At 39.5% G+C, this 14,934-nt stretch overlaps 1 protein-coding gene across 1 annotated transcript in view; it reads right to left on the reverse strand.

The window, feature by feature from the left end:
* Positions 1-14,934, reverse strand: part of LOC147450524 (uncharacterized) — a 155,848-nt gene that overhangs the window by 52,222 nt on the left and 88,692 nt on the right. The window contains exon 3 of the mRNA XM_086520477.1: positions 4,387-4,495. Within this exon, the coding sequence (XP_086376603.1) occupies positions 4,387-4,495 (109 nt within the window). The remainder of the gene's footprint in view (positions 1-4,386; positions 4,496-14,934) is intronic.

Consider the following 14,934-nt stretch of genomic DNA (forward strand, 5'->3'; position numbering starts at 1 on the left):
ATTGCAAAGAATTTTTCCTTGGGTGTCATATCAAATCAATATTAGTACTAAGATCTTAAAGGGGTTAATGATGTTTCAAGAGTTTCACTAATCTTTCAAAGTAGAAGATAGTGTGCATGCATAGTTTGCTAGAATTCTCACTTTTAAAGTACATGAGAAGGAGGTTAAAGTTCTTGAAGTAAAGACACCTCCATTCCACCACCTATAATCATACATAATGCATTCACCTTATTCATTAATGGAGGTTTTTGGTGAGTTCAATAGGTGAACCAAAGGGAGCGCTAGTGCTGGTCGACCAAAATGGAGAAGTGGTTATGAGCATACAAGAATGAATGCCTAAGAACAAAAGTACGTGTCATCTATAGGTTGTTTAATCAGTTTGAAGAGGTGCATTAATTTATATTTCTAGGAAACAAGATGAGGATGTTGATTTACTTGCACAACAAGGATTTGCATGTGTTCAAAAATAAGTGCAAGCTATTATGGTGGTAGTAGCTATCAAGAAACAAAGGTACTAGGAAATAGAGTCATTGGTTCCCATTGTTGGCTATATTTTGGAGAGTGAGTTTCCAAAGGTCTTAGAAGAGGAGGCTCATGAAGAAGGAAAGTTATCTCTTTGTAGAAGGCATCCTATATCAAAGACAAAGGGATTGAGTGTGCAGAAGGGTACCAACAATTGTAGAAATTTGAGCCATTCTATGAGGTTTTCATGACAAAACTTGTCGTGGCAATTTACCCAAGATCCAACCATGAAGAAGATTTTTCTTGCAGGGTATGTTTGGACAAGCTTGAATGTTGATGCCCAACATTGGTGTAGAAGTTGTTACAATTTCCATGTATAAGGAAATAAAAGGATGGTGCATGGTAAAATGTAATTATTGCTTGCAAATGGAGCCTATTAAAACTGGGGCACTGATGCTATGGGTCCCCTATGTAGAGCTAAAAATGAAAAAATATACCTTCTACTATTGAAGATTACATGACTAGGTGGGTGGAGGTTGAAAGCATGTCAAGGGTAAATGGGAGAACATTGTGTAGGTTTTTGTACATAGTATTTTCATAGCTTTCACATGTTTCATGTGGTTGCTCCTTTCTCTTGAGAACTAACCCATAGTAAATTCTCATGAAATCCAGCTTGTATGGATACTTTAGTCATTTCTTAAGCTACTTACCTTCTAACACAAATATCCATTGACATAACTTCAAAAGGCACCTCACCTCAAAAATATACATGATAAAAGTCCTCTCTCTCTCTCTCTCTCTCTCTCTCTCTCTCATTCATTTCATCTTCATCTACCATCGATAAGGAGGTTCTTCTCTTGAAACCACATCCATGAATCAAGCAGAAAAGGGAGGCATACCATACTTTGGTATTCAAAAAATCCCAATCTTGGTTTGCTACTTTTCATAGATAGGATTATCAATAATCTTAATGATCAATCTCCAATCTATTAATAGGCCCTTCTCCTTCCTTACAAATCATCTCTCACAAAGAACCCTAACACTATATGTGTGCAGAAATTAAGTGTAGTCACCATGTTGTGCGTCTCAGACATTGGTGCACTATAGTTTTTCATGCTAAACATTACAAGTGAGAGAGATTGAGTTCCACATCTGAAGATCACTATTGTAGATGTTCTTTCTCATCAATTAATTTGATGTTTGGTGCTGCAATGGTGTCATATAGCTTTCAAATATTCCTCCATTCACTTGAGCAACATGATTACGTGAATCTCTTTTCCTCTTTTTATTTTGTAAGGGAGATTTCATAGATTCACCAAAAAGTCTTAGACTCAAAATTGTGTGTGTGTGTGTGTGTGTGTGTGTGTGAGAGAGAGAGAGAGAGAGAGAGAGAGAGAGAGAGAGAGAGAGAGAGAGAGAGTTTTCATCTTTGTGTGTGTGTGTGTGTGTGTGTGTGTGTGTGTGTGTGAGAGAGAGAGAGAGAGAGAGAGAGAGAGAGAGAGAGAGAGAGAGTTTTCATCTTTGTGGAGTGATCAGGGATAAAATTTATCATCCTTGCTTGTGTGCATGCACACACACATGTCCATACACACACCTACAAATGTGTGTGTGTGTGTGTGTGTGACCCAATGGCCATGTGTTTCTATGTCGTTCCTAGCAATGTGTGGGTCACTCACTAGTATCAAATTGTGGTTTTTGGAGTTGCTAAATGACTCTCAAATCTTTAAAATTATCAAAATGAGCAATTTTGCAATTAATGAAGAATGCACATTGTGTGTGTGACATTGAGAGACATAGAAAGAAGAAGAAGAGAATTGTAAAGTGGTACAAAACTATCCCACGAGACCTTATTAAAGATATATCCAACAAGAAAAGTTGAACTCACAAAAAGAGAGAGAGAGAGAGAGAGAGAGAGATCCATACATTCAAATAGAAATTTACTCATTTAATAATTTAAAAAATGACTTTCATGATACATAAAAGCATATACATTCTTGTTGTAAAACTTATCACATAGATTCATGTATTCTAACTCACACATATTTTTGTGTATGTGTGTGTGTGTGTGTGTGAGAGAATGTGCATGCACAAGTGTGCTTGTGTCTCTATGCTCACAAATACTTTTTTGTAAAAACGCATGACTATCCTCTTAACACTAGGTTGGTAATGGGACACTTTTATGTCCTGGGACACTTTTATGTCCTGTTAAGTGACCATTTTCCTTGAATTATGTCAAGAGTTTCAAAATGGATTTTGAGGTGCTATCTGTGTAGAAAGTTGTCTCATGAGCTGAGAAAAACTCGACATTTTTTTGGAATATCAATTCCATCTTTAACCTTGTCCTTGCACAACATTTCACAACCTAAACTGTGTGAAAAAACGGGTCCTGTTTTAGGCTTTTTTCAACTTTTTGCAACTATACCACTCTAGAATTCATGTTTATGAGGTATATAATGCTAGAGAACTATCTTTAGTAGTCCTCAACATGTCCTGATGCTTCTAGGGAGAAATAAATGTCAAAGTTGTAAGTTATGACCAAATTACAAAAATTGTCAAATCCTGTTTTTTAGCCAATTTTAGCTCTTCTATGATTTTTTTGGTGGCTTTCATGATATCCAAATGCAGTTTTGATTTTCTATGTATCATATTGTAACATAAAGCTAATATTCTTGGAGTTTTGGGGCACCTAATACCCTATTTTGCATAGTAGATAACGATGGTTGATTTTTTCAATTATAGAAGAAAACGGAACATTCTAGTTTATCAAGTATAGCTTTTTCAATATTGTTAGTTTCTTGTGAAAACTACATGCATTTTGCAGGTAGTAACCATATCTAGTCATAAGGATCAAATTTGGCTAGATATTGAATAGTTTCTATGGGATTCTACAACTCATAATGCTGAGCCCAGTTTTTTCATGTTTGCTGTATTTAGCACTTCATCTTTGTCCCCAAGATTCCCCTTGGTAAGAGATGTATTATTCTTTTGACATGCTCCATGGCTCCTTATGAACCTAAAGGACAATAGGGAACTAAGAAAACATGCATATATTATTTGTATTGAGCGTGGCTATGGAAACTTTGATGATAGGTTTGCAGAATGGTAAAAATTCAACTTTTTTGTACCTATTTCTTTTGGAAAAACAAAAAATAGCGAGTGAGAAGCAATCATATGTTCATATCACCAACCCATTGAAGTTAGCTAGGGAATTTATCTCAAGTCCTACAAAAATCCCTAATCTTATTTTTATGCAACAAATTGTAAGAAATGACTGTTTTGATGAAAATGTAATCGTCCACCAACTTTGGAGGCTTGGTGTGACTAAAAGATGAGAAATTTTACAAGTTTCTTATTTTTTCCATAAGTAGTAGGCCTTGAACTATAACCTCATGAAAGGATTTTACAAAATGAGTGGATCTACTATGGTTTTGGAGGTTTTTGTCAAAACCTTGAAAGGACACTTTTATGTCCTGTTAGGTTACCAACCTAGTGTTAAGTATGTTTCCACAAGCATAGTAATTGTGGGTTGCACTGAAGGGTAGTGGGATGAGTGGGGGGTAGTTTTGTAGCACATGGTCACAAACACAAGAGAACGAAATTCCATCTTGAATGTACAAGAACATGTGTGAAATAATTTTCTTTTCCATTGGTCTACCTTTTCTAGAAACACGGAGATCTTTCCCCCTTAATAATGGTGGCTTACTTTCTCTTTTTATTTTTAATGATTAACACTTCACTCCTAGTTGCCCCACTACACTATGGAGAAAACGAACTCTAACACAATGACATACATTGACACTTAAATATGTTCACACAATTGAGAATATTGTGTGTGTGTGCATATGCGTCCTTTTGTTTTGATAATACCATTTCAATTTTATTGCTTATTTGTAAATGGAAACAAAGTTAAACTAGAAAACTTACAGCTATAGCACATGCAATGAGACCAGGTCTTTCGCTTGGATGATGAGCACATAATAACATGAATGCTCCAACAATCCATGGAATACCAAAAAACCATCCAACAATAAACCTGATACCCATTTTTTTCAAAAAAAAATTTGTATTTGACAATTTTGTATCATCTAAATTGAATCGTCTACTCAATTACATCATATATAAAATTTAACTTTTTGCAACATCTGACTAGCTAAACATTTCTGATTTCTTGAAACAAATTTCTAGAACCTAAGGTTTGGATAATAACTATAAAAAATTGTCATCTTAACCAACAAAGATATTAATTATCTTCAAATCACCAGAAAACTTTGACTTAATAAGGATTGTTAGAAGCTGGACACACCCCACAGAGACTAACTACTCGGAGGATATCATTTTTTTGTAATTTTTCATTTATTAAGGAAACCTAATTTTTCACCCTGTAAATATTGGGACTTACAAAAGTTTCCAGATTGTATCCCAGTTTTGATAGATAGACGGAGTAGTTGGTTGATTTGTAACTTTAGGGTTTTAGAATTGTAAGGTATATATACCACTTTTTGACCTTAATGAAAAACCTTTTGTCATTTTTAAAAACATGTTTTTGAAGTCTGTGGTGAGTGAGTGTGAGCTGCATCTTGATGCTACGTGTGCACCAGTGGTGGTTGAAATCGAATGCAGAGAATTGCAGCGTGTTGCCCCCTATGAGAGCTACGCGCGGATACCTACATTGCGCGCGTACGATCGGATTTTGCGAGCTCCTTCTACAAGCTTCATCTGGTGATTGGGTGAGCATACGTTGTCCGATTTTTCATTGCAGCATATCCATGCGTTCACATTGAGTAGAACTACACATTAGGCACTTTAGATTTTGGAAACGAAGACCTGAAAATTTCTGATAGACATCCTACGTGATTTTCCACCGGGTGTTTTAGGTCGGGGTTTTGGTTCATAGACCTTATGGAGAGAGACCTATTGGTATTAGTAGGGTCTCTTTCAAGTTCTATGGTGTTTTGATATTGTTTGATGGGTGTTCGGCTCTAGAAAGCGTTGTAGGAAGTTTCCTCTTATGCACTCTTGAAGGCTGTGACTTAGACAGTTGATAGAGACCTCTGTAGGAATTACTTAGGAGTCGGTCGAGTGTAGGTTGACACCTTATGCTTGCTTCCATGCACCTGGGGGCCGAGATTCATCCTTAGCTGACATTATATGTTAGGTGAGTTCTCGCTGTGCTGACGTCCGTCGCGGCGTATCCGTCTAACATTGGCGCCGCTGCCGGGGACGAAAACCTTAGGTAGGTGACCGAGACTAATCCTTGAGGATTGGGATTTTTGGCGTGCCAAGAGTCTCGTTTTACATTTAGATAGGATCAAAGGGTGGAGGACTCTCTAGGTCTTAGAGGGAGTCTAGGAAGCGTGTGCCTGGCCTAGATCCTTTGACTTAGGTAGATCTAGGTAGACCAAGATATTTTTAGGTAGTAGTCGAGTTCTTGAGTAGGAATTGGAGTGGTAGAAGCGGTGAGAGGAAAGCTTGAGAGTCCGAAGAGGCCAAAAAGCAACCAAAACACCATTATCACCATTTCACATGATGAGTAGGAGTAGAGTAAGTAGGATATCATGATTCAGGATCTAGAGCATTTCATGTATGTATACTTGCTTGGGAAAGTCATCACAAGTTTGTAAAAGACACAAAAAGACGCAAAAGTGTGTTTGAAAGCCTAAGAGAAGTCCAAAAGTTACTGTGAGTGTTTCTGATAGAGCTACAGAGCATCAGGAGCATTTCTGTCAAAAAAAAAATTTAATTTCAAGCCAGGAGACATCCTACGCATAGGATGATACATGCTAATTTGGTGGGAATTTTGGGATTTTGAGTTGACCAATGTGTTTAGAAGGTGGGGTTTATCCTAATTTCAAGTGGAAAGTGGAAATTTGACCATATCTTGACAGGATAAGGCCAGATAGACTGAAATTGCCAAACATCCTATCCAAATTGTGCCAAAACATTATTTTGAGACCAAAACCATAAGATGGCTTCATGAGCATGTCTTGCATGATATATTGAGTGACTGAAAGGGGTTTCATCTCATTTGGGTGAGAAAATTGGGTTCAAAGTAGACTTTAGCACTTTTGACTGGAAAAGGCGAGAACAACTAAAATTGGGGACTTTTCAAATCCAAACCAAAATCTAAGCATACCACTGGGTTACTGAAATCAAGGGGAAGCTGTGGGTCAAGTCTGGGGTCAAATAGGCCAAAAAGACATCCTACGTGTAGGATGTCTTTTGTGTTATTTTGGACTCCAAACCAAATTTTGAGCATACCAAAGTGATCAGCAACTCAAGGGGAGCCTGTGTTTTGAATTTGAAGCCATTCTCACGAAAAAATACATCCTACGTGTAGGATGTCTAAAGCAAGAATTTGAAGCCAGATACTGATTGTGGGCATAGCAAGGTGTTGTATAGCTTGAGGAAATCCCCCTAGTCAATTTTGGTCCAAATTGGAGTTGGTTAGACTGATCAAGATCAGCAACAGGCTGCTGGAATAGATTTCTGACCCATTGACCAGCTTATAGGTTTCCAAATCAAAAAGTAAAAACAGATGTATACTCAGCACAGCAAGGGGAAACCATAGTGCAAAAATCCAGGCAAAATAAAGCAAGAGACATCCTACACGTAGGATGTCTATTGGGGCCTGCTGAAGAGAAAATTTGACTGAGCTTAGACAGTGAGATTCCATTTGGCTTAAGGATTCCAGAACTTCTTTCAGAAGTGAATTTGGACCTTGTTTGTCCATTTGACGGAGCAAAGAACGAATTCATACTTTTTTGCGTAGATTGACCAACATCCGAGGGAAGTATAGTTTCAGATTAGCAGACCTAATCCAGAACATCAACAGTGTATAAAATACAGTAGTGGTTGAGATTAACTCTCTAGTTATACCAATCATTACTAAGATAACTTCCAACAGATAAATGCTTTGATTCAATTGCCGAAATTAAACGCTTATGTATAGGTATATTCAGCAGCAAAGCAAGAAGTTGTACGGAAACAGATCCTTTGCTAGGTGAGTGGTTGGATTTGTGATAAATTGCATTGATAAGTTTGATAAATTTAAGATCAGGAAGATACATTGTTAGAGACCAGAAGGTGGCAGGTGACCAAGGTAGCTTAGTGTACACCATCGAGGAGAGTGTAACTCAGGCCAGGCTAGATCCGCTAGCATCGATTATTGAGAAAGGTAGTGATACTGACACTTCGTCAGACAAATCTTTCTTCATGATGGATAGTCAGCAGCGAGGTGGTTTCACCTATGACGGACCAATGCCAGGAGGAAGCAGCTCCCTAAATCCTTTGAATGATCCCAAGCTCACTGTGATCTTCTTAGAGGGAACAAACTCGAGGGGAGTCCTAGTCTATTCTGACTATCGAGGATGCAAGTGCATTCGTATCGAAGAGAGGCCAGCTCGGAGATTGGAGATAATCAGAGTCTATGATGATGGAGATAGATTCCGAGACAAAAAGGGGAACCAGTATCTAATAGTCAGTAACTCTGAAGATTACAACAGATATGGAGATAATGTGGCGAAAGGGAAAATGGTTTCAGAGGCTCAAGAACCGCCTCCAAACATTGATCGGCCCGGAGCTATTTTTATGTATGATAAGAAAACAAACAGGGTTCCAACCTATAATGAGAACGTGGGAATCTACAAGCATGAGAGTGAGGGTATAGTCGCTTACTTTTGCAGCAAACAACCATACGTAATTGAATTAAGCAAAGACAAGGTTCTTTACTTATTCTCTTATGAAACTACCATGGGGAAGGGTATAGTTTTTGTTGATAGATACGCGCGAGAATACCAACGTATTCTCCCAGAGGAGGTAGAAATGGCAACAAGTTGAGGAGCATCAGCATATGCCCCTGAAGAAGTGCCAAGAGCCACCTATACCCCAAGTAAGTCGACAAATCCCTTTTCTGATGAGTATGTGTAAGGTCTCTACTTTCAAATTTCACACAAGTTCTATTACGCATTTGAATTTTTTTGAACCATCACTCCTTATTTAAGATATTCGAGTTCAAATTATGAATCGTAGGTTGAGAAAACCTAGAAATTAAAATTTACGCTACAAAATTCTGACATGTTTAGCTATATGAATCACTAACTAACTTATTGCAAGACTTATTTACTGATTGTAGAATTTTCTTTTACTACTGTAAAGTTAATATAAGACTGTCAAGTTTAACTTAAAAATGTAAAGTAAATTATCATTAAGATAATAAATAAAATAATTATAAAAACAAAAGAATACACAGGGATAACAAATGAAGGCACATGGACTCACATAGGAGGGGACAAAGTGGGACACACTGTCACATGAAAAAGGAGAGGCTACTCTTGACTAATCTTAATGAGGGGGAGCCTGTGTGGCCTTATCTTTTGATGATAATGACAAAGTGGTCAAGCTCATGGGTACCACAAGGGTACCAAAAACGCGGGTATGATTTTTGGGGGGAAAAAAAATATTTTAAAAAATAAAAAATAAAAAAAATATTTTTATTTTTTTTTGAAAAAAAAAATTGGACATTTTTCTTTTCTGCTATAAATAGAGCATCCATGATCACACTTTAAACAAAGAGATTGCCTCTATAGCGCTCACGAAGTGCTGCCACTTCTCTTAGAGAGAAGGCGTCCACAAACCACTAAGAGAGCAAAAACTCTAGTGGACTAATAAGGTGTGTATTAATTGAGTATTCAATTAGTTTTAAGGAGGATATGTGTGTATGTGTGCTATCTCCTACTCTAATCTCTCTAATAGATTAGTAAGATTCAATTAGATATGTGTGTGTGTGCGCTATCTATTACTCTAATCTCTAATAGATTAGTAAGATTCAATTAGCTTTAAGAAAGTTATGTGTGTGTGTGTGTGCTATCTCTTACTCTAATCTCTCTAATAGATTAGTAAGATTCAATTAGTTTTAACACTACAAGAGCCTATTCATATTAGCGACGCTCACACAACGACGCTCAAAAAACAAATTCCCGGCGTCGCTATGAGCGTCGTAAATTTCTTTGTAAATTTGCGACGCTCATAGCGACGCCGGCTGGGCTAAAAAAATAACCGAGCGCGCCCAAAAACTCAGATCTCAGATCTGAGTTTTTCGGCGCCCTCAAGCAAGGAGCAGGTAACGCTCTCCCTCTCTCTCTCTCTCTCTTTTTCTTCTCCACACACACACACACACACACACACACACGAGGAGAGGAAGGAGAGCCAGGTATGCTCCTTCCCTCTCCTCATTCTCATGTTCCCTTCCCCTCTTTCTCTCTCCCTCTCTCTCTCTCACACACACGCACATACACACACACACATAGTGTTTTTGAGAGAGAGAGAGAGAGAGAGAGAGAGAGAGAGAGAGAGAGAGAGAGAGAGTACAAACAAAAACAAAAACGCACACACACATACATAAACAAAGAATGTGCACACACATTGAGAGAGGAAAAGAGAGAGAGCATGCATAAACAAAAACCGCACACATTGAGAGAGGAAAAGAGAGAGAGAACATGCATAAACAAAAAACGCACACATTGAGAGAGGAAAAGAGAGAGAAAACATGCATACGATCCAAAAAAACGCACACACATTGAGAGAGAAAGAAAGAGAAACTAATTTAACGTCGTAGGAAACTAATTAAAATTAAAAGACCTAAAGATCTAGCCGACGAGGAGTTGAACTCAAGACCTATTATTCAAGAGAGAAATGGCATAATCAATCTATCATACTTGGCATGGGTGATAGAAAGGTTATACCATTTATCTCTTTTTATTGGCACACACATCCACACACGCGCACACACACAAGAAGAAGAGAGTTATAACGTCGTAGGAAACTATCTTAAAAGACGTTAAAGATTAGGTTATATGTAGACTTACATTAAATTAAATTTAGATTTATTTTTAACTAGATTTACGTTTATTTACGCTAGATTTAGATTTACGTTATATTAGATTAGATTTAGGTCTCCATAGACTGCGATGCCTACATGAAGCGGGTGAAGAAAGCCCTCAATGGAATATAGGGTATTGCTGCCTTCACTCATGGTGGGCACCATTGTTCCAAAAGTACTGGTGAAATGTCTTCAGAAGACAGGGAAGAAGGTGGATCTTCAGGGCAGCAAGAGTCACTACATCCCCGACACAATGACCATCTAGACAACCTCTAGTCATTCAACAGCAACTTCAAAGTTAGTAACAAGAGCAAGAACGGTCTAAAGGGCCAATTGTTGTCGACAGATGTGGATAGAGATGAGGCAGCGTCACCGCCGAAAGTTAAGTCTCACATCTTTAGTGATGAGAATGCCAACTCTTGCCGAGTTATGTGAAAAATTATGTGTTAAATCAGTTTTAAGGTTCTTATAATCCCTGTTAGTTTAGTTCTTTGTTTTTAATATAACATAATTTACGTTAGATTTAGATTTATGTTATATTAGATTAGACTTAGGTTTATTTAGGTTTACACACACACACACACACACACACACACAAGAAGAAGAGAGTTTTAACGTCGTAGGAAACTATCCCAAAAGACGTTAAAGATTAGGTTAGATGTAGACTTACGTTAAATTAGATTTAGGTTTATTTTTAGTTAGATTTACGTTTATTTAGATTTACGCTTATTTACGTTAGATCGAGTCCACGCAAGAATTACTTACGGTTTAGGGTTTAGAGTTAGACGAACAGTGAAAAGATCTACTGTGAAAAGATGTTAAGATGCTGTGAAGTGCTACAGCTAGAGAAGAGGCAAAGGGGTTTTGTCCACTACATGCAGTATCATGTAGACGTGGGTGTGTAGATTTCTTGTACCCACAAATATAGGTATTGACCAATAAAGACGAGATTATAACCCGGTGGTTCTGATCTCCGTGCACCTCTAGACCGAGGTGTGCGGGGATTGGACATGACTAGAGAATGTGAGGTAAAGAAAGAGAGAGAGAGAGAGAGAGAGAGAGAGATAAAACGAAGAATGCCAATAGAATATTAAATTTGTTGTCTAGGTTATAAGTTTTTTATCCTCATTATGAGTAGTGACGAGGATGTGGGACCGTCCAACCGAAACACCTATCTCTCAACGAGGGTCTTATGTCCTTGTAATCAATGCAAGCATGCTGTGCGACGGACAAGACGTGTTTCTTTGCAGCACGTTCGCGAATTTGGCGAGTTCGATCCATCTATTATAGATCGAGTTGTTGCCAATTATAACTCGTCGGACTCTGACACTGGCCAACAAGCAGCAATCTTGCAACCCAATAGACGTGTTCGCAGGCGCTTTGGTCAAGCAGCATATGTGAGGCCACAAGATGTAGCCTCTGACAGCTCGGGGGATGATCATGCAGAGCACATTCCCAACGAGGCAATGTTTGAGCCCGAGATTGATGAAATGATCGAGACGATCATGGATTTCACAATATGAGGATGCAAAGCAAGAGCGACAAAGGGCACGAATCGAGTGGAGATGGGGAAGACGACCACCGATGCAGTATCCAGCGGTTCTGGAGAGCCTACCAACCTTCATGAGCTTAAGATGGTTGCACAACCAATTGAAAAGCGCACAACAATGCGGTGACGAAGTGACTGAGGAAGAGTGGGAGTACTCTCGGGGTTGGGCGACCAAGGTAAGTTTGCAATGTACCACTAGCAAGTGACTTTATTTATAAACGTTTGAACGGCCACTCATAATCTTTGTTCGTTGTAGTATAAGTCATACACAGCAGCATGGTGTAAAGGTCGACATTTTAGGGTCGAACGAATCGACAAAAAGCGTTTTACTCAAGATTGTGTAATCATGGCAAAATTTGAACAGTCTAGTCGACGACGTTCCTCTGATGCAGATCCTGTGGTGGCGAAACTCACTTACTTCGGCACGCTGTAAGAGATTTTGAGGATCGATTATAGAGGATTTTTTGTCGACTTGTTCGACGTGCAATGGTTCAAGATAATCATGGAGGGTCGCAACGCTACTGTGCGTAGAGGAGAGTCTGGTTTTCTTGAGGTGGATTCTACTAAGAAATGGACTGACCTAAGAGACACTTTCGTACTACCCGAGCATTGTGAACAAGTAAGTATGTAAATAGTTAACATCCCCCTTTTACAAGTTATGTGCTTGAAAGCTCTCATGTAAGTTATGTGGCTCTGACAGGTAATATTTCATCCTACAAAGTCTACATCAAACTGGTGGTACGTCATAGAGGTTGCCCCTCGTAGTGCAAGGACGTATGAAGGCTACCATGTGCCAATCACAACGGCATCAATGGAGGAGATCAGAGAAGATGCTCAATCAGAAGCCGCTACGGTGGTGCCAGACGAGCATCAAGATGCTACTACTCTATATGGGGTGCATGCAGAGGAGCTACAAAATGAAACAGAGGATATGTGTTTAAACGGAGAGCTCTATATAGATATAGGAAGTTATGCTGAGTTATGCGAGGATGAGAGAGAGATCTCTTAAAGCCACAAATATTGTATTGAACAATTTTGCTCCGTGTTGTAAAAGCTCTGGCTCTCTAAGTACCTTCCATGGTGTATAACGCTCTTTTCTACTCGCGCTCACATCTTTTGATTGAAAATTCTGAGTTTTCGACTTGCCTCTTCTATCACTCAATTCATTGCGTCATTGTATTTATATGCGTCATTACGTCATTGTATTTAATGGTCTTTGCGTCATTGTCTACTCTATTCATTCAATATTAAGTTTAAATATTCGTGTGTTTAATGCAGGTATGGATGATGAGGAGTTTCTTTCTTCTTTGTCACCGCAGCAGAGACAGTGGTACGTGGAGCGTCATCACTCTGGCGCATCATCGCGCGTTCCTACTCCATCTGCATCTCCCTCTCTTTCCGAGCATTCGGCGCGCTCCGAAGCTTCGGCATCGACGAGACAAGCTTCACACTCGTCTAGACACCGGCGCTCTAGTGGTGGCGGTGGCGGTTGTTGTGGGGATTCCTCCATCGATGCCTCCACACCGCCTCGTGTTCGACGAGGCTCTTTACCCTCCCCTTCTTTGCCCGCCCCCACACCAGCCACAGTATCGCCATCTATGCTAGGTTTTGCACGGCTGACTGTTCCTAGAAGCTACACACCTCTACCTACTCCGCCAGGAGCCACCCCACTCGAAACTCCTCGCCTCTGGGCCCAGACGCCGGTGGAGACACCTGACGTCCGTACCCCCATCGACACGCCGCTAGAGACCCCTGCCGGGACACCCAGGTTCACGCGTCACCGGCCAGAGGACTTGTCTTACTCCATCGACTTCAGCAGCGGCATCATCATGGATGATGACGGCAAGAAGGTGATCTCGCGCATGCGTGGTCTTTGCTCTCAGCTGTTTAGACACTACATACTAAACAAATGGAGTGAAGTACCAAGTGATTTAAAAAACAGAGTCATCAGCATACTTCATGATGAGTTTCCCGTTCCAACACGGATAAGCGCTTCAATGAAGACCTGATGAAGATTCGAATGCGCGAATACTGCAAACACAAGCGTTCCGAAGTGCAAAAAGCAATCAAGAATGGGTGGAACAGGCCAGATTTGCTGGCCAAAGAAGATTGGAAGAATGCGAAGAAATCAGCGCGCGAGAATCCCGACAAGTGGAAGCAACAAAAGGATGTAGCCAGAGCGCGAGTAGAGGCAGGGAGCTCGCACCACTTGGGGAGCGGTGGATAGGCATCATTTGAGGCCGATTTTGTAATTGTTTTCACATTGCTCTTTATGTTCGATAGTTTAGGGTTTATGAGTTTTTTAATTCTAACATAATGAAATCTTTGTATGTTTTGATAGTGGTCGATGACAGGAGGTGATCCCACACCGTACGAGCGCGAGTACGCAGGCAGGAAGGGCTTAAACGCCCTGATGGACATTCTCAGTTCTCGCGGAGGCATGGTTAGTATTAGGGTTTACTCTTTTTTATTTTTTGTATTGTTTTATAAATGTCGTTATATGTTTATACTTACTGAAAGCTGTCTTATTGTCTTTTTTTGCAGAATCCGACAGATACGCCGCTTGGACGCGATGAGACGTCTGACTAGACGACGTCAGTTTAACCGTAGCTAGATAGCATTAGTTTAGGGTTTCTCATAGCTTATGTATCATGAGACGGATTTTATACGTCTTTTTGAACCATGTATATTATTACATTTGTCACCGCAGTTCCTTTTGCCAATCAATTCTTTATGCCTATGATGTTGTACAATTGTCATTATTATATTTGCCAATCAATTCATTTTGCCTATGATGTGTACAATTGTCAATTTTACAAACAATGCGTCTTGTGGGTGACTATTTTGGGTCTATTATCTACCCTTGCACTTTTTTAAAAAAGTGAATCAAGTACAATATGGTTGATGGGTGGCAGGGCATTCAATGCCCTGCCCCTGAAAAAAAATTCTCTCGGGCGTCGCTATAACCGTCGCTATTTATGGCTCTGTAGCGTCGCTATAGTCTGCAGTGTAAACGTCGCTATGAGCGTCGCTATTTAGCGACGCA

Source organism: Adiantum capillus-veneris, chromosome 9 (genome assembly GCF_014529385.1).
Source record: "Adiantum capillus-veneris isolate H3 chromosome 9, ASM1452938v2, whole genome shotgun sequence".
NCBI lineage: Eukaryota > Viridiplantae > Streptophyta > Polypodiopsida > Polypodiales > Pteridaceae > Adiantum > Adiantum capillus-veneris.